This window comes from Manihot esculenta, chromosome 10, assembly GCF_001659605.2.
Source record: "Manihot esculenta cultivar AM560-2 chromosome 10, M.esculenta_v8, whole genome shotgun sequence".
Taxonomy (NCBI): domain Eukaryota; kingdom Viridiplantae; phylum Streptophyta; class Magnoliopsida; order Malpighiales; family Euphorbiaceae; genus Manihot; species Manihot esculenta.
Genome location: NC_035170.2, coordinates 23,554,874 through 23,577,669, shown reverse-complemented (window position 1 = coordinate 23,577,669; position 22,796 = coordinate 23,554,874). Strand labels below are relative to the sequence as shown.

The 22,796-nt window shown below is 34.0% G+C and overlaps 2 protein-coding genes across 7 annotated transcripts; one reads left to right on the top strand and one right to left on the bottom strand.

The window, feature by feature from the left end:
- Nucleotides 1–415: 415 nt before the first annotated feature.
- On the top strand, nucleotides 416–9,049 carry LOC110624388 (probable sphingolipid transporter spinster homolog 2). The gene is made up of 16 exons (XM_021769491.2): nucleotides 416–948; nucleotides 1,434–1,565; nucleotides 2,480–2,581; nucleotides 3,856–3,960; nucleotides 4,045–4,120; nucleotides 5,169–5,243; nucleotides 5,447–5,549; nucleotides 5,625–5,690; nucleotides 6,063–6,138; nucleotides 6,327–6,424; nucleotides 6,711–6,787; nucleotides 6,856–6,969; nucleotides 7,350–7,469; nucleotides 7,611–7,739; nucleotides 8,259–8,337; nucleotides 8,664–9,049. Exons 1-16 carry the CDS (start codon nucleotides 818–820, stop codon nucleotides 8,798–8,800), a joined length of 1,620 nt encoding a protein of 539 aa, XP_021625183.1. The 5' UTR covers nucleotides 416–817; the 3' UTR covers nucleotides 8,801–9,049.
- Nucleotides 9,050–9,221: 172 nt separating this feature from the next.
- On the bottom strand, nucleotides 9,222–21,568 carry LOC110624386 (telomerase reverse transcriptase). Of its 6 annotated transcripts, XM_021769484.2 has the most exons (12): nucleotides 21,172–21,568; nucleotides 21,012–21,089; nucleotides 20,664–20,729; nucleotides 20,396–20,570; nucleotides 19,226–19,854; nucleotides 18,914–19,037; nucleotides 14,679–14,829; nucleotides 13,989–14,124; nucleotides 12,665–13,888; nucleotides 10,151–10,716; nucleotides 9,786–10,058; nucleotides 9,222–9,528 (listed from the first exon to the last, which is right to left on the bottom strand). In XM_021769484.2, the coding sequence occupies exons 1-12, from the start codon at nucleotides 21,481–21,483 to the stop codon at nucleotides 9,255–9,257; spliced, it is 4,008 nt and encodes a 1,335-aa protein (XP_021625176.1). In that variant the 5' UTR covers nucleotides 21,484–21,568; the 3' UTR covers nucleotides 9,222–9,254. The 6 variants fall into 6 exon arrangements, with proteins under 6 accessions (XP_021625176.1, XP_043816516.1, XP_021625177.1 ...); XM_043960581.1 differs by lacking the exon at nucleotides 20,396–20,570 and having other exon boundaries at nucleotides 21,172–21,227; XM_021769485.2 differs by lacking the exon at nucleotides 21,172–21,568 and having other exon boundaries at nucleotides 20,396–20,596; nucleotides 21,012–21,027.
- Between the last annotated feature and the right edge of the window lie 1,228 nt (nucleotides 21,569–22,796).

Sequence of the window (22,796 nt, the reverse complement as noted above, 5' to 3'; positions counted from 1 at the left end):
AAAAATGGCTAACTAATTAATAAGTATTAAATTTATAAATTTGTTTGACCAACCCATTTAATTTTAGATTTTTAATGCATATTTTATTATTAAATATTATTTTTAATAATTTTAATTATAAATTATTTATTATCAAACATGTGAATGGTTTACTAGATGTTCATAAATATTTTAATTCGCTTGTTTCTAAAAAATAATTTATATTTATATTTTTTAATTTTAATTTTAAAAATAAAATTTATTAATAAATTTATATATGAAAGTCAGAAAATAATTTGGTATTTAAAAAGAGAATTAAAAAAATATATTTTTATTGATAATTTTTCTAGGATCCAAATTTCCAGAAAAATATTTTGATAATGGAAGGCAACCAACCCAACAAACCAGAAAGACGTGTTAACAAGAAAATAAAATTGTGAAAAAAATTGTTGGGAAAAATGGTGACACACAGCTCAAAATCTAAGAAAATCATCAAATCTAGTTGAAGATACTGAGTTTGTTAAGTCTTACTAATCCCCAAAACTTCCATATCTTAATCCAATCTCATCTCTTTCTTCCAATCCCCTGAAAAATTCCATCACTGCAACAGCTTTTCTTTCTCTATAAATCATTAGAGAAACCCAAAAAGTAAAAACATTTGTACTACCCACTTTCAAATTTCACTGACCCAAGAACAAGATAAGGACAAACAACCAGTCAATCGTCAGAGCCAGAAGATTGGTTAACTTTCTTTAACCACCATTCAAGAGCCAAGTCATAGTAGCTGTTCTTCTTGTTTTTCGTTTACTTAATTGGATATTTTCTTTATATTGCTTTCATGGCTCAAGAAGAAGCCAAAGATACAAAACCATCGACCTCTGAGAAGCCAAACCCATCAACGGAAACTCAGATGGCTACAAGTTCAGCTTCATTATCTGTTCCTGCACCTTCATGGTTCACTCCTAAGAGGTACCTTTTTACTCTTTGCTTTGATTCTTTAACTTAGAAAATTTTGGTTCCTGCCTTTCTGGGTTGCTGGGGCTATTCAAGATATGAAACAAGGAACTTTTAATATTGTTTTCGTTATGATTATTTAATTTGGATTTTTGCATTTTTCATTTGAGACTTCACAAGTGAATGAAGTTTTTGTTTGTTGGGAATGTTTTGGACCGTCGATTGGATTAGATGATTCGTTAAGTTAGGCAAAATAGTGGCAAACGTACAATTCCAATTCAAAATATTGTTCATTAATTATTCATAGGAGTTTGTAAAACCCTAATAGAACTATTAATGGCCTAGTTATTCATGATAGGAAGACGTTTAGATAACCTAATTTTTTATTGTGTGGCTGGAAATGAGAAAATTTTGAGTTAAGATTGATACTTTTGTAATGATTCATAAGTTTTATGACCCATTTGTGAAGCTTGATGCTAAATAACGCTTTCTGTTTTCAGGTTACTAGTTATCTTTTGTGTCATCAACTTGATAAATTATGTGGATAGAGGAGCAATAGCAAGCAATGGTGTTAATGGGAGTCGCAGAACTTGCACAAAAAGTGGTACATGCACATCTGGTAGCGGAATACAGTAAGACTTTGAAGTCTTTTGTTTGAAAATCTAAAACTTTCTTTTGCAGACAGCTAAAATTAGGCTGCTGGCAAAATTTTTATGTGGTTCCTTTCTTTAGGCACTGGTGGACGTAACAACCTTGATTGCTGGTGGCCATGTAGTTGATCTAAACCACTTGGTTCCTTAAGGGCAGATCTATTAATGCCCTGTACTAGATTTACGCCATTTACTTGGGATTTCGAGGCATTCACAATCTTGCCTCCTTAAGAATGCAATGCCCTCATTACATCTAGCAATTAGCTCACTGGACTTTGCTAGCCCTCATGATATTGTCAGAAATGGATCTAAATCACTTTGTCCAAAAGATAGGTCTTGGTTACTTTAGTTGCTAATTGCTCTTTAAAGCTACTTTTTTTCTTTAGTATCAGATTGAATGGGTGTTACAGTAGGAGTCTAAAATCTCATATGTCTAGTTAAAATATGGAACTTATGTTGTATCTCTCTCATGCGTATGCATTTAATTAACAACAATGAGGGTTCCTAGGATTCAAATTTCCCATTCAATCTGAACCATTCTTAGTTGATAGACAAAGAATAGTTTTGAATCTTTGATTGTTAAAAATTTGGAACTGGAAAAGCAGCATATTCGTGAGAAAATACATTTGACAAAAATTGTTTCCTTATGGGGAGCCTGAAAATTGTGAATACAGAGAAACCTGCTTCTGAATCAGTGTCTGTCCAGTGTCCACTGCTGCTGTTCAGTTAACTGAGTTTGGAAACTTGCAAAATACAATCATAAGTTTTATTTGGAATAAGTTGTGTTTTTCATGATTCTGTTTATTTGTGACTGATGTGGAATGTTCTCTATGAGTATTCTTTCCTATAAACTTCTGTTCACCCACTTGAGCACTGGTTTGGATCCTTGTGTACAGGGGGGACTTCAATTTAAACAATTTTGAAGATGGAGTTTTATCATCGGCTTTCATGGTTGGCCTTCTTCTGGCTTCTCCAATATTCGCATCACTAGCAAAGAGGTAATGAGTTTCAATTGCTTTTTTTCTTTTCTAATGGCAGTTTATTGTTTTCAGAACATTAGGGGCTTTGTTTCAAGTTAAATTCCAAAATTATTATGTGGTGGAGATGGATGGAGAATAAAATTTTGCTACAAAACCATGGCCAATGATTAAAAAAATTGAATGAACTTTCATTCTCATGGAATCATGGTCCTCAGTGTAAAATGCATTGAATGATTAAGTAGAACTGCTTGAGCCTCGAATAGCTCACGAACAGTTTGGTTCGTTTATACCCCTATCCTTGTGTCGTGATCATAAGCATCAATGTCATGGAGCTTCAAACAATTGAAGTTGACAACGTTGAGCTTTTGCAACACTCTTTCCTTGCAGTGATTTCAATATCAGTAAGATCTGTTAATTTTATGATGGATTTCATTACAGGATAGTTTTGATATATTTGTGCATACATGTGTCATCTTTGTCTAGTGTGAGTTTTCTACTGCAACTTTGCTTATCAGATAGATGTGGGCTTGGAAAAATTATCCTTCTCGTAAATGTTGCTTTCTTCCAAAAATCCATTTAGACATTGTCCATAAAATTTGAAGTTTAATTGGAGTTGAACAGTATTTCAAAATTGGATATAAGTCCAATTAAATTACTGTACTTGTACACAAGGACCAAATAATTTACTCAAGGACCAAATAAGCCCTCATCTAATATAACATTTTTCTTTTATAATAACTATTATTTTTTAATAATAAAATATTTGTTATATAATAAAATTTCATTTTTATAATTTTAAAAATGATTTATTATATCTATGTATTTTTTAAAATTTTTATGTTAATTAAAATACTAAATTTTGGATATTTTAAATTATAAAAACAATATTTTATTATTAAAAATATTATTATATTATTAAAAATATTATTGTATTATGTTAGGATTTATTTGACCTTTAACAAAAGTACAGGGGCTTAATTGATTAAAAAAATTTGAATTGGTCTTATTTGGCCCTAAGGAAAAGTACAGGGGTTCAATTGGACTTATTTTCATTCAAAATTCTCGCCAAGTTGGTTACAATTCCTTTATCTTAACATTATATAATTTTGATGTTTCTTCTCTCCATGCATTGTTGGTTACAGTGTTAATAATAATAATTAAAGCAAAAATAAGCAGTCCCCCACCCAAAAAAAAAAAAATGAAAAAGAATAATTAAGTGAGATCTGCTTCATCTGACTTATTGTCATAGTTGTATTTTTAATCAACGCTTATGGGGCTATGGAATTTTGCAGCTTTAATCCATTTAGGCTTATTGGAGTTGGATTATCAGTTTGGACAGTTGCTGTTATTGGCTGTGGTTGTTCATTTGATTTCTGGTCCATTACAATCTGCCGCATGTAAGTCAACTTACTTAGCTTCTTCTCTTTGTTGATACCTTCACAGCAAAAATATACTGTTGACATTTTAGCTGCCGTTTCTAGGTTAGTTGGTTTTGGTGAAGCTTCATTTATAAGTCTTGCAGCCCCATTTATTGATGACAATGCCCCTGTTGCTCAGGTTTTTTTCTCTTCCTTTTGCTCTGATGGTGTTTAAAATTCTATGCTTGGTAATGTTTATTGCATATAACTGAAATACATTAGAACTTAACATCAGCTGTTTTATCATGGAAGGAGGCTTGAAAGCCACACACTTCCTCTAGTGGTTGATAAATCAGTTAATTCAGTTGAGCATCTGACTATGCTTTGTGTCAGTGGTTGCCATTTCTTAGATTCTTCTTGATTTTATGATGTGGTCTGACGATTGTCGGTACTATTTAAGTAAATTGTTCAGCATCAAATCCTAAATTGTTCAACTATGGCCAACAATATTACTGTACCCAACCTGATATGCTTCAAGTGTATGAGAATCTTGAATTTTGCACTATACTTTATTGGATTTGCTGATTTAAGAAATGTCCAAATTTTAATAAGCCTGTACTAGAGTTTTGTTTTCAGTTCAATTCCAGTTGGGTTTGCAATTACTTCATTGCACTTATCTGGCGGTTGGTGAAGTTGAACACACTAAAAAAAGGAAAAGTGAAATGTCCATTGAAGTTGTCTCAAATTAAAGTTTAATATACTTTGCAGTGTGCTCCCATGCAGCTACACCATACAATCAGCTAACGTCTCATGAATAAAATGTTTCTTCTTATTGAATATTATTATCTTTTTTTATGTCATTTGGGGTCATAGGCTTCACAACAATGGAAAGATTGATTTCTGAGAGCACAGATTGACAGTTCTCTCTTATTACCTAATTCATATTGCACTTGAGTTCTCTCTGTTGTGGACCTAGATGTTGTCCTTGTCTGAACTTAGATAAAAATACTCATGAAGTACTACACTGATTTCAATGTACATTTGTGGAAGGTTGAAAATTGGAGTACTTGTTTATACTTCAAACTTTATGATTTAAGCCCTTTCTAATTATCTTAGTAGCTTTTAGACCTAACTTCATTTTATATTGAGCCACTGTTTCACGCACATCTGTAATTGGACTTGGTACATCATCTTTGCAATTGACTTTCATGTGCTGTAAACCTGCCTTGTACCTGCTTTTGTATCAGAAAACAGCGTGGCTTGCAATATTTTATATGTGTATACCAACTGGATATGCTGTTGGCTATGTCTATGGTGGATTGGTAAGTCCATTCTTTCTTTTCCTTTAATGTTATTGATTGTTGAGGTCTTTTTATCAAATTTAGGCACTCTATACATAGATTAAAATTCTAAGAGCATGTAGTTATTATATTATAAAATTCCATCACGTCTTCCTCCCTTCCACAACTGTTAGTTTCGGATTTGCTTGGAATTTCAAATACCAATTATCTTCCTTTGCTAATAGGTTGGAGGTCATTTTAACTGGCGTTGGGCATTCTGGGGAGAGGCAATTTTGATGTTTCCATTTGTTGTTTTAGGTTATGTTATCAAGCCTTTACAGTTGAAAGGTGCAAGTTGGTTATATCTTTTACTAAATTGACCCAAGTGCATTTTCCATCGGTCTCTAACCATTTCTGATACAGGTTTTGCTCCTGCTGAATCACAAAAAGCACTGACATCTGTAGAGACAGCTGTTTCTGAAGATCAAGGTGCCATGAATTATGACAATATCCCATCATATTATTCAATAAAATCTGTGCAGTTTTACTAATCACATTTTTCCTTATTTTGGAAATCTTTCTTGTTGGGATGGTATCTTTTTTTTGTTATATATTACTTAAGAAAACATGCATGGAGCTGGGACAGATATTAGTGTATTTTATTAAAGCAGCATACAACAAGTGAATATTTTCGTTGGATCTTTTTTATTACCTGCTACTTGAGCATTTCATTGCATGATATTATTTTCACCCGTTTTGTATATCTGTTCTCTGTTAACTAGTTTCTTTGTAAGTATAGAGGTTATTTCTCACTTCTCAGTTGTAAGGCATTATCTGATTTAAATGCTGATACAAATGCAGAGATAGCGGCCGGTAAAGATAGCACATCGTCCGATAAGGAAGAGTTAGATGATAAAAGCTCAAAACAATCTTGCATGTGAGGTTACTCACCCTTATCTCATAGTATGCATTATTATCTTGTGCTTTTCAACAGCTAGTATTTTATTACCATGAAATGTTTGTGGCTGTGTTTATGTGCCCTCTATATTGCAGGTTGTATGTGTGAACACAGATGGTTGTCATATATATTTGATTGGATTGGATTGGATTTAATATTTATTGCAGATCAAGATATGCATCCAATAGTTCGAATCAAGTTTCGAGGTTTATGAAAGACATGAAAGCTCTTTTAGTTGAGAAGGTCTATGTTGTAAATGTTCTAGGTATTTCTTTTACCCACATAGTTTATTCAATAGCATCCTTGTTATTTTTTCCTTCTAAAGGATAATGAAATAAAACTTTTGCAAGTTGTGCTGTTTATGCTTCTGCTTCTTCTAGTTATGTCCTTCATAATTAAATTACAGCCACCTAGTTTCTAGATTTACTTCCTTGGAGTTTCTCATAGAACAACTGAGAGGCGAAACATGAAAATGTTCCCAGAAGAATGCTGCTTTTGCTTGGCATTTATTTACAAACTTCCTGAAGTGAATTTGATCTTCTTTTCATTAGGTTACATAGCATACAATTTTGTCATCGGAGCGTACTCGTATTGGGGACCTAAGGCTGGCTATAATATCTATAATATGGTAAGATTTGGCTTTGGCTTTTAGTATCACACTGCATGCACAGCTCTAAAATCTTGCTCTTTTGGCAGACCAATGCAGATATGATATTTGGAGGCATTACAATAATTTGTGGAATATTTGGGACTTTAGCAGGTGGTTTTGTTCTCGATCGCATTTCTTCTACAATTCCCAATGCTTTTAAGGTAGATGCTTCCATATCTAGTGGGATGAATGCATTCTGTCTATAGTTATCATTTAGCCTCTGCTGTTTTTGATAGTCTAGAAAATAAAAAAGATTTTGTTATGAAGGACAGAAGGATACTTTAGATGATAACAAAACTTGTATGGAAATGGCACTGGGGCTGTAATCTCTCAATGGACTACCCAACATCAGTTATAAAACTCAATACTAATGAGATACGACGAGCACAACATGCTTCAAAGGTTTAGGCTGATGGAGTTGTCTTAAATGAGACCATGTGTATTAATGTCAGCAATGCACTTTCCAATAGTTTGAACTATTAAAAAAAAAAATCTGATTGAAATTGGTTGCGTCTCTTAATTTCTTTTTAAATTGTTACAGCTTCTTTCAGTGGCTACATTTCTTGGAGCAATATTTTGCTTTGCTGCCTTCTGTTTCAAGAGCATGTATGCTTTCCTTGCTTTTTTCGCAATTGGCGAGCTTCTTGTCTTTGCAACTCAGGTACTTTCATTTCTCAAGCAGAAAGGACATGTTCTTAATTGCCTGCTCCATTCAGTTCTCAGATACCAGCATACTTAATGCTATCAATTGTAACTTAAATGTATTTATCACAATGTAAGACGTTGTTTTCTGTTTGTGCAGGGTCCAGTAAATTACGTATGTCTCCATTGTGTTAAACCAAGTTTGAGACCATTGTCTATGGCTATGTCGACTGTTGCGATTCACTTATTTGGAGATGTACCTTCCTCACCCCTTGTTGGGATCCTCCAGGTTTGCCTTCTGTTGAATTTGGGTCAGGCCCCAAAAGCTAGCTACATTGTCTCTATCCCAAACCCCAAAGCTGGAGCGTGACATAGATATATTTACTGGAGGCCCAATATCAGTTGAACACTCTGATAGCATGTTGAATTTAAGTTAGATCTAACTCACTCCCTAACTTAGGAGTGCCTAAGACCCGGGCACATTACCCCTAATTCAACATCTTCATTGCTCGAATGGTCATGCCTTTGCCACTAGTAAACTAGTGTTTATAAATGAAAAGATACAATCACAGGATTTGCATGAATTCTTTAATAAAGAAGAATAACCTTGTTGCTTCCATAGAAGCCTATGCAAGGAAAAACTAAATTCAATTACAGAATCATGACTACGGCTAATGAACAAATAAACTATACCCAATAGTATGACACAAAGAGCCCCTTTTGATGATTGATATGCTGAACAGCATTAAGATGTTAAGTTGTCAATGTCTTGCATGCAAAGAACTCTAACTTCAGAGATATCCTGCAGGATTCTATCAACAATTGGAGGGAGACTGCTCTTATTCTGACATCCATTTTGTTTCTGGCAGCTGCGATATGGTTTATTGGTAAGGGATTCTTAATGGCTATTTCCTATTAGTTTCATCATTTAAGATATTAGATCAACACGAATTTAAATTCCATGACCATTCATTGACCCAACACGACACAAGTAGTCAGTCACAGTAAAAGAGGTTTAGGAATAAGCGAATGTTTACTACGCTGGAGGGAACTGTCCAATGATTAATAATTTACAGCTATCTCCATTTACAATTAATAATTTGGTCGTTAACTGGGTAGTTGAAATAATATCAATATATCTAGGATCAACTGCGAATTTCACAGATCTCCATTAGCATACTGATAATTAATGAAATTCATGTGTGCTTGGCAGGGATATTTATACGCAGTGTGGATAGGTTTAATGAAGAAAGTGCGCATCAAACAGTTTTAACTGATGGCGTAAACACCACCCCTTTACTTGAAGGTGAAAGTAAAACAGCAGGAACGACAACTTCTGCAGAACCATGAGTCCTTACAAGAATCAGTGCTCACTAATTTTTTCCCCTACAAGAATTGTAAAGCTTGCTTCTTCTTATTCTTCTAAATATATTTTGTTGCATTTCAAAATCCTACTGATTTAGGTTTTGTCCTGGCACAAACTTGAGCTAGATGATGCTTTCGCATGTAAATAATCTTTGTAGGATCTTGTGACGAATCAAATTATATGTAATCATAACAGATCCTTTTTCCTTCAACATTAAATCCTTTTTGCTCATAGATTTATTCTGAAATGCATGTCCTATTCCTTGTCATATTGATATGCACTGCAGGTCCTGTCATAATGTCAATATATGCAGTTGTAAACTTGTAATACATAACAATTATGTTATTTGGTTAAAAGGGAACGAATAAGAAAAATGTTACAAAAGCGATTACAGCAGGATCATGTCAATCATCAAGACAAATTTTACATAATGAATATCTAATACTTGATTTTCCACATTACAGAGGAATGTGAGCTATCAACCGCATAAGAAAGTTGAGAAGATACAGTCCCGTTTATTTTATGGGCTAACAATTTCGAATTCAACATGCATAGTAACTCTTTATGCCGAGATTGTTTTCTCTTCAATACTTTGATAAAAGCATTCAACCCAAGCCATTCAACTTCTTCTGCAGCCAGTTGAAGAACTGGATGGAAATAAGAACCAGTATTTGCAGATCGCATCTTTTTCTTTATGAGCAAGTACATATACCTAACAAAGAGAACAAAAGTGGAAATAACTTGGGAGCTAGAGGGAAGAGGGAGAACAGTAAAAGCCACATCTACGGTAAGATACTATGAAAGAAAATATCTTATGCAAATGCCATTTTGGGTTCATTTTTAGAACAGTAGCATATTTTGCAGACGACCATTGGTAAAACCAGAATCAGCGTATATCACAACGTACAGTGCACATGATCATTTGATAATATACTTGTTAAAGGTAGCAATTTAGAAATATATACATACCTTAAAGACCTCCCAATGATTTTCAAATGGGATATTGGGTGGAGTTTGCAGATATACATCATCTCAGAAACATAACAATGGAACTTCATCGCACATAATAGAAATGATTGATAGATATTTAATCTAACAACAGACCCAGAGTTAATGTTTGAATCAAAGAATATGGGATGGCACTTGGGTCTCATGAAGTCGCACAATTTCGTCTTCAGCCGGTGACCAGGTTTACCCTGCCAAGAGACAGTAAGTGTTGACCTCAAATGCTTGTTCAGATACCTGCGCAGTCCCAGAAACACAACCATAAAAAATAAATAAGCCTAACAAAAGGTACAGCATGCATATCTCCACAAGATATCACTAGAGCTAACCTTGTATAATCTGCCTGAACTTCTAAAGTACACGACTTTAAAAGCAAGCCACTCCATCGAATAAATGAGATACCATCTTCACCAACATAAACCCTGTTTGATGGAAGCCCTGATGCATGTCTGGCATCAAAATTAAGACAATATTTATCCTCATTCATATAGCAGTTATAATCTGGAAATCCTCCCTGTAATCTGGTGTAAAAGGCAGCAGCCAGCCTCTTTGAGGTTGATATAAAGCAGAAGTCATCAATTAATCTGAGTAGCATGTAACAGGATGAACTAACTCTATTTTCACTGCTATTTCCTGGGACAGGAGCATCCTGACAGTTGTGTCTTCTAGATAAATCTTCAGTTGCCAGTTCACAATTCTTATCAAGAAATGGAAAGATCACATTTCTTTCAAGATGCCCATAGTATAATGAGCACAATAGAGAAGACAAAATGCTTCCTTGGGGTATACCGATACCTTGCAAATAAAACGTTTTATCTAACTGCAGGACATTACGCTTCACATGCTCGTTCAAATTGAAAAAGAGTTCCCTCTTCTTCATATACCTGATGGACCCCTGCAACAAAGAAAAGGAATTAACTTTAAGCTTCCAATAGTGCAAAAATATAATTTTGAGGGGAACATTGATATAGAGAAAGGTACGCTGAGGACAATGCATCCTGTTATCCAATCAAAATATTAGCAGTTGCATATACTTTTTACGTTGTACCAACCAAATATATTTGGAAAGTGGGTGGTTTTCATATCTATATGAGAAATAAGAACTTAACACCTTAAAGAGCGACACCAGAGAACCTTTTACTCATAGAATTGCAGATATTCTAGTCAAGATATTGCTCATGATAAACTTAAGCAAACCTTAGGCTTCTATTTTATTAAGAGGCAAGGTTGTCTCAGTTAAAAACCTACTGCAACTTTTTACTTCAAAAGATGTTTGTTGCAGCTTATAATTTAGTAGAGAAGTAAGCAGAACTGCAATTTTACCATTTTTGAGATACTTCTCTGTGTCTGTTTCTTTGTGTGTGTGCATGCACAAGCATCTGAATTTTTCTGTATATTTTGGATGCAAACCTCAAATTTAAAGCATATCAATAATTTGCAATAAACTTAATTTCAGAAAGATTACAATGTTAAACATTATAGGCATATTAATATTACAGAGGCATATTGTCGAAGTAACTGGTGCACTTAATTTGCACTAATTTAGTTTTATTATCTTGTGAAAAATTCAAAAAAAATTGTGTCTACCAAAAAAGGTAATAGATTGTAACTTGAGCCTCAAGGATACAAGGCCAGGGGATATCAATTTAAATATCCAAGTGCATGATATGAGTTCACAGTTGAACCACCCCCCCCCCCACCCCCCCAAATCCCAAAAAAAATTTTTAAAAACAAGTAATACTTTATAGACAAAAAAAAAAAAATCAAGTTCTTTTCTTTCAGTTTCAGTATCTTATTACTTCATAAATCATGAAACATTACTTCTATTCTGTTTCTTAAAAAAAGGCCAAATAGAGCTGAATGGCATCAACACAAAAAGGAATCTCCACTAATGCTCTCCTGTTGATGAAGCCTTCTTTTTTAATGGGGCACCCTCTCCTCGTTTGCTGAAATTGCAAGAGGCTCCTATGTTAAGTGTTAAAATTTCAGTGCCTGTACTAAAATCTCTTAACATTCCAAAGTTCTGAAGGTGACAATTGGGTATACTTGAATAATTCTTTGCTTTTGACACATTGGAACTTATAGAGGGTATAATTCTTGTTAGAAAGGGTCACAGAGAAACAAAGGGGGTTTTAGATTTTTCTAATCTTTAATTAGAATAGCCCACATTTGTAGCTAAGTTATCATTCATCAAGGCACAGCTGAGATAAATTCAATGGGCAGTCAATAAAATTCAACCAGTTACCTACACATGTTACTTGGAAGAAGTGTGGTCTAAGACCTTGCCATGAGAATAGGTACATGTTCAGTCTTAGAGAATATGTTACGTTCAAAAAAATTATGCATCTTGTAGTTGTAATTTCAGTGTTTTCGATCTAGAGTTTGTTTCAACTTTCAAGGTTGGCAGCTTCTCGTTTCACATCTATTTCAAAAAGCAACTGGTCATGCCAATCATATGATGTCTAAATTCCAATAATCTTAGTTAGAATACTGAGTTTCTTAGTCAAACCATTTATGAATATCAAGGCAAAAGCTTATTTGATAATAAGGTTCACCTTCACATTTTATAGTATATCTTATTCATGTTCACACTAAGTAAATTTTGAGTTGGATTGCATGCTTTGTTAACATGGAAATTTTAACAAAAATTCCCTGCAACATGACACTGCATTAGCACTGTTAGGGGTTGTTAACGGAATATAACTAATGGTTCATACATACAGTATTAAGACTTGATTTGAAAATATAAAAACTTACAGTTGTAAAGTATTAGAAATTGGTTGTGTAGTTACCCCAATTAAATAAATAACAATGTCAACCGATAGGCAATTTAGACCAAGTACCTGATTAACAAGCACAGTTTGCAATGAACCAAAGCATGCAGAATAACTCTTTATAAAACCAGCACTGATGTCTGGATCTCTTAATATAAGATTCTCATGAACCCACAAAGACTTCTTGGTGCAGACAACTTGAGAAGATCGTTGTAGAAGATATTCATCCTCATGTATAACATCTTTCATTACATTAAGCAACTTATCCTGATTAATAGTATCAAATGCCTTTGATACATCAGCAGCAACAATAAACACATCAGGCAAGCTACCCAATTCATTCTTCAGGCCAACAATAAACGGGCATAACTTTTTATAGATATCATTGTAGTCAAACACTGATGAGCCTAACCTCTCTGGTTCTTTTAACTGTATGCCTTTTAAAACAGCATAAGTATCACGAAGAACACAATTCACAGACTTGAAATGCTTATATTTAACTGACTGACAGCGAGGTTGCGCTTTTCCTAGCATTCCTATGGAAGAGGATTCTTGAACAAGCATTCTTGATGGTGCTTTCAGATTTGCAAGCATCCTTGCTCCATTCTCTTTTGGGCAAAGTCTGAGCTTTGAGAACCCAAATAACCTATTGCTTATGATTCTTTTTACATCACTGGCATCTAAGAAATGGTAGTTCTGATCTTTCAAGCAACCTATGGTTCTATCTTTCAACTTCTCCCAAATTGACTTCCGATAATAAAAGATGTCCTGTTTACCATGCTCACTTTCAGTGACATAGAAGTTGGCTTGCACTAGTGGCACAACCAAACGTGAAAAGAACCATAATATCCATTTCTCTAAAAGCATATGTTTCAAATTACTTGTAGCATCATTCAATCTATAGAATTCCATGCGCATGTCTAAATTTTCCCCTTGCACATTATTCAGCACCTCAGCTTCCAAGCAGCACAAAGACTGTTTATCTGATAGAAATGGGAACCCGGAAGTCTTCAATTTATGCATACATTGTCTTAATGAAAATTTTTCAAATCTCCTTAGCTGAATGAACTTGGAAATATTTCTCCTCAAGATTCTCCAGTTGGAAGGAATTCCTAACAAATCTGGAGGAACTATATTTCTACAAGCAGCCCATATAAATGACACCACCTGACTTTTTGAGCAATAAGATTTTATGGCCTCAGTCTGGTCATCATTTGTTTCTGCTGTTCTTTTGCAATGTTTAGTACTAAGACCACGGGATTTCTCAGGTACATCTATCTTTGAATGATTATCCTGAAAGAAACTTCCTAATTCATAATCTTTCTTGCAAGACAAAAGACAACACTAAATCAAACTGAATGCACCATAGCTAAATATCACAATGGAAACTAACCTTGAGCACTGAGTTTGAATTTAGATAGGTAATCTGTGCCAATGATAAAACACAATGCTTATCCAATAATCTCATATGCTTGCAGCAATGTGTTCGGCGTATAAGAAGCTTAAGCAACTTAACAAGAGAATGATACCTAAGGAATGAAAGCATAAAGAGATCAATATAGTATTAGTCGTTACCTATAGCCCATATATGAGTCTACCATATCCAAGCAAAGAGTAACTTCTTCACTTAAAAGGACTACCTAACTAGAAGCATTATCATGTGATTCTACAAAATATTGAAGGAGGTAAGAAACTATGTGTCAATCATAATATGGCCTATGAATCACCTCAATCCTTGTCTTTCACCCCTTTGGAACTAAGTCTTCCAAGGAATTTAAATTGCATGCCTCCTCCATGTGAACTACCTCAACTAGGAAATATCATGTTGACATGTTCTTGAATCATGAATTGTAGATTCGACATCTAAGCTTAGCAGTGGACCCTAAATTTAACAAAATAGAGGAAAGCCGTCCGATTTGAAAAAGCCTAACAAGGTGAAGCAGGCATATTAGATATGATTTAGTTGTCAACAAAGCATGTAGAGGTGAATTGTATAGGAAAATCAACTAAATGAAAAACCATAAAGAAAGAAAATCTAAGTCTTTGAAAATCCTATATTATTGGGTGTGAAAACTTTGCTTACAGGCATGAAGATCCAGTGATACAGAAGGTACTGCTGTGGGAGCATGGCACTGATGGAGCACTGACATTTACATCGGATTCAGATAAGCCAAAAATACTCCTAAAAAGGGACTTTGAACCAGCCAAATTGGGCTTTAAGGAGTTTAACAAATCTGAATATAATCAAGGTTGTACACAGTTTTCTTTTTGTAACCAAGAAAACAATCAACAGAACAAAAACGCCACAACTTAAAGTTGTACTTTGCTCCTAGGAAAGAAACATTTACTTACAAATAGAAGAGCCTAACATTATGAGGAACCAATAAAGAAATAAGAATCAGTAGGATAGGCGATGAATACCACAATGCTAACATTGAGATATGGATCATTCTTGTTAAGAGGAAAATTTACTATTCACTATGTCAAAGGTCTAGAGTTTTGGGTACTAAAATGTAATTTTCCCAATATTGTAATTTCTGAAAAGTAATGTTGGAGAAAATAAGTATAAAATAGTAGTATCAAAAGGGTCGCGACAAATCTTTGTAATTCCTTTTTATTTATTTATTAAGGGTGTCACGTCAGACATATTGATATCTCCTACCCCAGTTTTATTTGTTTTTAAGGCTCTTTAAGGGGAGTGACTAGTTGGCCACCAGCGAAGACTGAGCTCAGCTGGCTATCGTAGACTTGTTGAGTCCCTAGATAGTGTCTCCACTCCTTGTAAATCATTCTCTATCTACAAGTTGTGAGAGGATCATTGCCATAATTGTATAATGATTGTTTTGTCCCTAAAATAAAATAAGTAGCCTATTCATTAAATCTCGGTGTTGAATTGCCATGTTTGATGTGCTGGTGTTGTTGTGATTATTGGTTGATGATATTTGATTAAATATTTATGGTTTATCCCTATTTTTATGAAAATAGGACAAGAGGTCCTAGCCCAAATGTTCCGTTGTACAGGTATATGTCTAAATTTATTGACTGACTTGGCTTGAAAGGAGTTCAAACCAAGTGCCACACGATTCCCAGCAGGTATTAAAATTTGGGCCCATAATATTTGGTATCAGAGCAAGAAAGATCTACGAGTAATATAAAGGAATGATGAAAAGAAATTTACTAGTGAATGCTAGAGAAAAGGATTGAAGAGTTGTTGGATTGGGTAAATGAGTTCCCAACCCAGGGTGATGTCCTTTGCTTTTGAGCAACGAGATGAGCGCATTGAGGCGCTAGAAAAGAAGAATACGAACTTGGAAGAGAAAAATGAATATCTTCTTGCTATGGTAGCCAGATTCTTTGAAAGTGAAGGTGTGCCAAAAGAGCCTAAGGTCACCCAATATTCTATTAAGAGAAATGGGGGTGAGGATGTGCCAAGAGAGCCTGAGGCCATCCAAAATCCCGCCAAGAGGAGTAGGGGTGAGGATGTGCGGAAAGAGCTTGAGACCATCTTAGATCCTGCCAAGAAAAGTAGAGGTGAAGGTGTGCCAATAGAGAATGGGGCCACCCAAAATCCCAGTTAGAGGTTTTGGGGAAAGGGTAGGCTAACAAAGCTTGAGGCCTCCTAAAGCTCGAAATGTTCTCGTAATGCCCGATTGGGTAACTTGGAAAGCAGAGTTATTGAACTGGAGGCAATGGCCTCTCATGTGGGAGAGATTATGAAAAAATTTGAGTCCTTTACAACTTCCCATGATAATCTTGAAGGAACTGTTAGTGAGTTCAAAGATGGTGTTAAAGAGTCAGTTAATGACATTCGTAACGAGCTGTAGGTTTTAAAGAGTGAGGTGAAAGTGTTAATGAGAGTCACTAGCGAGCCGACACTAAAAGTCTATGGGTTGACTGAGTCTAAAGTTCTAGAATCAAAGGCTTTTGGAGGGATCCAAGATGCTAAAGAGGTAAAAAACTTCCTCTTTGATATGGAGTTATTCTTTAATATTACAAAACGTAACTTTGAAGAGGAAAAGTTAGATATTATACCTTCATATCTGATTGACGATGCGAAACTATGGTGGAGGAATAGAGTTGCAAATATAAGGGGCGGTCAATGTGTGATTAATTCTTGGAATATCTTTAAGAAGGAATTAAAGGCTCAATTCTACCCAGAGAATGTGTCCTTGAATGCTCAATGGAAGCTAGGGAAGTTAATGGTGCAAAAAAATGTTGGGAAGGTGAAGGCGGTCAACTCCAAGGCTTTGGACATGGTGGGAGTGGCGTTCAGTGTATCTTGTCAATTGGGCTTATAAAAGAGAATAATGGATTTCCCACTAACTCCCCTCGATGACTTTAAAGTGGTAATCGGAATACTATTTCTTCCAGTTGCCCAAGTGATTCCTATTCCTACCGCAAATTGTCTTGTGATGTTGGGGGAGGAAACATGTATTCCCACGAGGAGAAGTCCAAGGGTCTAAAGTGAGATTGTCTAAAGTGTCGTCCACAAAATAACAACTCCTGAAGCTGGGTGCGGAGTACTAAGTAGAAGATGAGTTAGTTGTTATCTATTTATTACTATGATTTACTTCTGAGAACCACTTGATAGTAGAATTTAAATTAGGAATTTTATGCTTTATTTCTATTTCTTTGTTTGGCATAAAAAAATCATTCTATTTCTTTGTTCAAAATAAAAAACAGTCTATTTCTTTGTTCAGCATAAAAAAACTATTTTCTTCCTTTCCAGTGTTAGGAAGTAAATGCAATGAATTGGTTGGATAACTAATAGAATGGTATTATTTACTTTTGTTTTTGTATAGTTAGGTTGCTAGTTGTTTGAGTATAACCTTGCTATTGATGAGTTTCTTTTGAGTTTAGTGCAGATTAATCATTTTCAACATCTTACCCAATATGAGAGTTTGTAATAAAGTGTGAAGGCTAGGAAAATAGAGGTAGAAGAGTGAAAGAGAACCTGAACTTAGAGAGATGGAAGGAGGAAATACATGGAGGTGGCGAGGACAAGCTCGAAGTCGTGGGGTTGGTGCAACAACCTGCCCATAGGTGCTTACCAGTTGTCAAGGGAGATGTGCAGAATCATCAATTATCGAGAAGTAGGCAACAACAGCGCCAACAAAAGAATTCACAACCTTAGTGAGTTCGTATCAAAGATTGAATACCAATCTCCAGTCACTTTTTGCATAAGACTGAAGTTGTAGAAACCCAATCAACGAGACAAATTTCAATAAGAACAAAACTTTCGAGATCAAATAGTTTGTTAAACAACAACCATGGTGCCAAGAATCATCCTTATAAAACTCCATCAAAGTGGGAAGACAGAGTCAAATATTCAAGCAAAGACTAAAGACAGTTGTCACACTCAGTCAACGAGGACGTCAACCGTTTAAGTGGAGGAGTGTCCAAGGCCTAGAGTTTTGGGGTACTAAAATATGATTTTTCCAACATTGTAATTTTTGAAAAGTAATATTGAGAAAAATAAGTATAAAATAGTAGTATCAAAAGGGCCGCAATAGATCTTTGTAATTCATTTTTATTTATTTATTAAGAAGATGTCACCTCAGATATATTAATATCTCCTCTTATCACAATTCTATTTGTTCTTAAGGCTTTTTAGGGGGAAGTGACTAATTGGCCACCAGTGAAAACTAGGCTCAGCTGGCCATCGTAGGCTTGTTGAGTCCCTAAATAGTGTCTTCACTCTTTGTAGAGAAGATCATTACTATGATTGTTGAATGACTGTTTTGCCTCTGAAATAAAATAAGTAGTCTATTAATTAAACCTTAGTGTTGAATTGCCATCTTTGATGTGTTGGTGTTGCTATAATTATTGGTTGATGATTATGGTTTATCCCTATGTTTATGAGAATAGGACAGGAAGTTCTACCCCAAATGTTTTATTGTACAAAGTACATCTAAATTTATTGGCTGGCTTGGTTTGAAAGGAGTTCAAACTAAGTGTCGTACGGTCCCCCAGGTGTTAAAATCTGGGTACGTGACACACTACAACCCTTCCCTTAGCAAAGGGGAGGAGCTTTGTAACAAGGGATGGAGGGATGATTTTCATTTAGCCAATCAGCAAGTAGTTCGAGGTAAATAGAGCTTAATATTCTTGTTGTCACATGGTCAAAAAAAGCAAGCTATTGTCCCTGGAGTACAAGAACACTTGCCAACAACAAAAATTATTCTGTTCATTACCTTCTCTATTTCTTGAATTGCATTATGTGTGTTCGAGAATATTTTTCACCAACAGCTAAGAAAGTAGAGGTATAAAGATAGGAAATTTTATGTGCATATATGTCTTGAAATACTCCCAGGATACGTTTTCTGGGAAGAACTGATGAAGTGTTTTCCAAATTGTAGAACATAGGTTGCCTATTGATCTGTGCCCCTTTGCTGACTAGATGGGCAGATTGCAACACGTGAAAACAAGAGCATTGCAACATCTGCAGTTACATAAAAAAGATAAAATAAATAACTGAGCTGAAAGAAAAGTAGGGAAACTGAATTGGTTGAAACTATGTCCAATAAGCAGGGAAAAAATGATAATCTACCAACAGGAGGATAAACTCAAAAGTGACAATTTCGCAGTTCTAAAGAAAATAAAAGAAAGAAAGAAGGAAAGAAAGATTACCTTTTCATGGAAACCATTTTTATTGTTATTAAGGTCACACTGAAGTTCCCTGAGTGTTCTATCTTCATTTAAGTGACAAGTGTTATCACTGAGTTCTTCAGCATCTAAATGTCTGTGCTTTTTGCAGCTCTGCCACTGAAATAGTCTTGAACGCTTTTGGGGCTTCACTATAACCTGATTTGAGCCTTGAAAATTTTCATTTGAGAACCATACATATTTCAAAGCACAAGCTCTAGTTGTCAGCGGTGCTGCTTCTGCAACACCCATCTGGATGCATCCATCAGCGGGATGATCATTGGAAGGTTTAATACTAGTGCTTTCATCAGTATCTGAATGCTTGTGCTTTTTGCGACGCTGCCACCTAAAAGGTCTTGAACGCTTTTTGGGATTAACCATTTCATTTGGACGTCCTACATAGTTAGTAGAATCAGCTCCAACTGTTGGTGCAGCTGTTCCAGAGACACTCATGTGGCCATATATGCTAGCAGTATTTCTGCTGAAAGGCTTTATAGAATTACCACCATTACCACAAACACAACCTATGGAACCCGGAATACAGAGAGGAGTATACTGTTGTATATCAGATGTTGGATTAGCACTATCATCTTTATCCCTCTTCATCTCATGTCCTGACAAAAAGAGACTCATTTCAAATGATCCTAATTTTCCATCATATTAGTAATATGTTGTGAAAAGTTAATAAACATAGTAAAATCATAAAAGCAAGTCTTCAAATTCTCTCTATTATTTAGATTCTTTTATTTGTGACAAAAATATTAACTTCATTTCATGGAAAGGTTAGTATTATCTCTAGCATTCCAATTCTCTCAGTTGAAACACAAGAATGGTAATTTAAACATCCCTGTCAGGTTACATTAACCTTCCATGTTTCTAAGTTATAAGCATAGCGTTATAGTTTTATTATGCTTGAGAGATCATAGTAGTGATTGATCTATCCAATCTAAACATGGAGCAATTTTGGATCTACAAATAGGATGATCTAGTTATAAAATTTATTCCACACAAAAAGCCCAAGAACATAAGGAAGCATTTCTTAACTGCTTTATAAAAGGATAACCATTTCATCTCAGTACGTGACTTTCTCAATATATATATATGCTTTGACTACATCCGACCTCCAAAAATATGGCATCTTTAACTTTTAATTACCAAAATGGATGAACAAAGGATCTTGATGTTGTGGCTCTGTTCCTGTTGCATGTTTTGTCAACTCAAGTACCAAATTACTGACAGGTGGACCAGCCACCTGTTGGTGTTTCTTAGGAGGAAGTGGCAAAAATATTGACGTATTCTTTAGAAGATAAAACATGATGCCATCCCCAACCTGCATTTATGCAATTCGCACACTACCTGAAATAATTTAATAAAGTAATACCAAGGAACAGATCATTTGACATAAGTTGAACCCACATTATACCCTTTCTAATAGAAGACTCCATGCGGAAGAAGTCAGAAGCTCCACAACGGTGCTTGAATGATTACACTATCACAAATAGATAAACTCCTTCAATAATTATACTAAAAAATATCAAGCAGCCACTTCAATCCAAATGCATAAGATGCTTCAATGGGTTGAATCACCTAACTAAAAATTCAATTAGGCCTCAGTTCAGAAATACCAGCTTTGACTACATGGATCATTTTCCTCCCTATCTAGGTACAAACTTTACATGAATTTTTTCAAATACATAATGAAGGTCTAACAGCATCCATTAGAAAATTACATTATACATATCAAGGGGCAAAAGAAAATGAAAATACTTGCCTTGTCATAAGCACAGCATATTACATTCGAAGACGATGATTGCTCTCTCATTATCATTTCAATCGTCCTTACCACGATCTGAAGACATAAAATACATTTCAGAAAACAATATAATCAAATAGCAACAAACATAAAACACATGGCATTCATGAATATGGACCTCGTGTTGTGGCCAATTGCTGCGAGGGCGGAACTCAGTAGTAACGAAAGGAGGCGCATCATCATTAACGACGACGAAGCAGTGATTGAGGAGCTTGCGGTAATCGGATGGGTCTCGAGGTTGGAGGAGAAACGACATGGCATTTTCGGCGGTGCCACAGCAGTTGAGACAGAGCCGACCCTTGCAGTGGCAGGACGGTGGTGGCAGTGGCGAGTGAGGTGGAATTAAGGATGTGATGGTGGTGGCAAGGGTCCGAGCTCGGTCCCTGAACAGCCTCCATAGGACTAGTGGGACCCTTCGTTTCTTCCGCATTCTCTGAGAGGGAAAAAGGTTTGATTTTCTGAGGAGAGCGGCGAGTGTTATGACTGTGTAGCATAACGCTGCGTTGAAAGGATTGGAGTGGGATGTTTATATGGAGGGAAAGTTTTTTCAGAATAATTACCATCGAACCCTTTTAGTTTAGCAGGTCTCTAGCTAATTAAAATACTTTTGTATTTTTTAAATTATATTAAAATAATTTTATATTTTGATTATGTCAATTAAAAACAATATCTATTAACTTTTATTATTTTATTCTTAATATATTAATTAAATCTAAAAAAATTGATATTATGTTATTATAATTTATCTTAATTAATTAAAACACTCTTTAATTTTAAAATTATATTAAAATATCTTTATATTTTATTTTATTAATTATAAAATACATTTATTAGTTTTTATTTATTTTTATTATTAGTCTATTAATCAAAATTAAAAAAAAATAATTCATTAATTTTATCAATAAATCTTATCGGTCAGCTCATAATTATCTATGATGTCAATGCTCTATTATTGACTATAAATTTTTATTTTTTAAAAAAATATAAAGAGATATGCAAGAGTATAGAATTACCGATAAAGATTTAAATTGGAAAAATTAATTGAATTAAATTAATTTAAAATTTAATTTAATTAATTATTTATTTTATTTAATTTATATTTAAAAAATTTTAATTATTTTCAATTCAATTTGATTTTAATAAAAAAATAATAAAATTAAACTGATCAATGTAAAATATTTTAATTAAATTTTAAAATATTAAATAATAAAGTGTAAGAAAATAAAAGTCCCATTAAAATACATTATAAATTTTTTATCCTATAGGTAAATAAAATAAAAATATTAAATATTTTAAATAACTTATAAAAATATAATTAATATATATAAATTTTTATAAAAATCATAGAGGTAATGGCTTTACATATCAAAATATATAATATTTTATTTTATTTAATATTATTAATATAAAATATAATTTTTTATATGTTAAAAATATAGTATAAACAATCAATAAAATATGTGAACATATAATATTTATATATGATATTTTATATAGTTAAAATTTTATTTATAATAAATTTTTATTTAATATTACATATGATAAATATAAAATAAATGTACATTTAATATAAAATTTAAGTTAAAAAATTATATATTTATTAATATAAAAGTTTAAGAACTATATTATAATTTATTATTGATTTTTTTTAGATTTAATTTAATAATCAATTGTGATAAATTAAAAAATATTTAGTTTTATTATTTAAAATTTAAAATTTTTGATATAAATATGAATTAATGT

What these genes read in the sequence shown, in the direction of transcription:
- LOC110624388 (XM_021769491.2), top strand. Translation starts at nt 818, where the DNA reads ATGGCTCAAGAAGAAGCCAAAGATACAAAACCATCGACCTCTGAGAAG. An exon ending in TTCGCATCACTAGCAAAGAG is followed by an intron (nt 2,582 to 3,855) that starts GTAATGAGTTTC and finishes GGAATTTTGCAG; the next exon opens with CTTTAATCCATTTAGGCTTA. An exon ending in TTCTTGTCTTTGCAACTCAG is followed by an intron (nt 7,470 to 7,610) that starts GTACTTTCATTT and finishes CTGTTTGTGCAG; the next exon opens with GGTCCAGTAAATTACGTATG.
- LOC110624386 (XM_021769484.2), bottom strand. Translation starts at nt 21,483, where the DNA reads ATGCGGAAGAAACGAAGGGTCCCACTAGTCCTATGGAGGCTGTTCAGG. An exon ending in GGAGTCTTCTATTAGAAAGG is followed by an intron (nt 20,571 to 20,663) that starts GTATAATGTGGG and finishes GCATAAATGCAG; the next exon opens with GTTGGGGATGGCATCATGTT. An exon ending in AAAATGGTTTCCATGAAAAG is followed by an intron (nt 19,038 to 19,225) that starts GTAATCTTTCTT and finishes ATGTAACTGCAG; the next exon opens with ATGTTGCAATGCTCTTGTTT.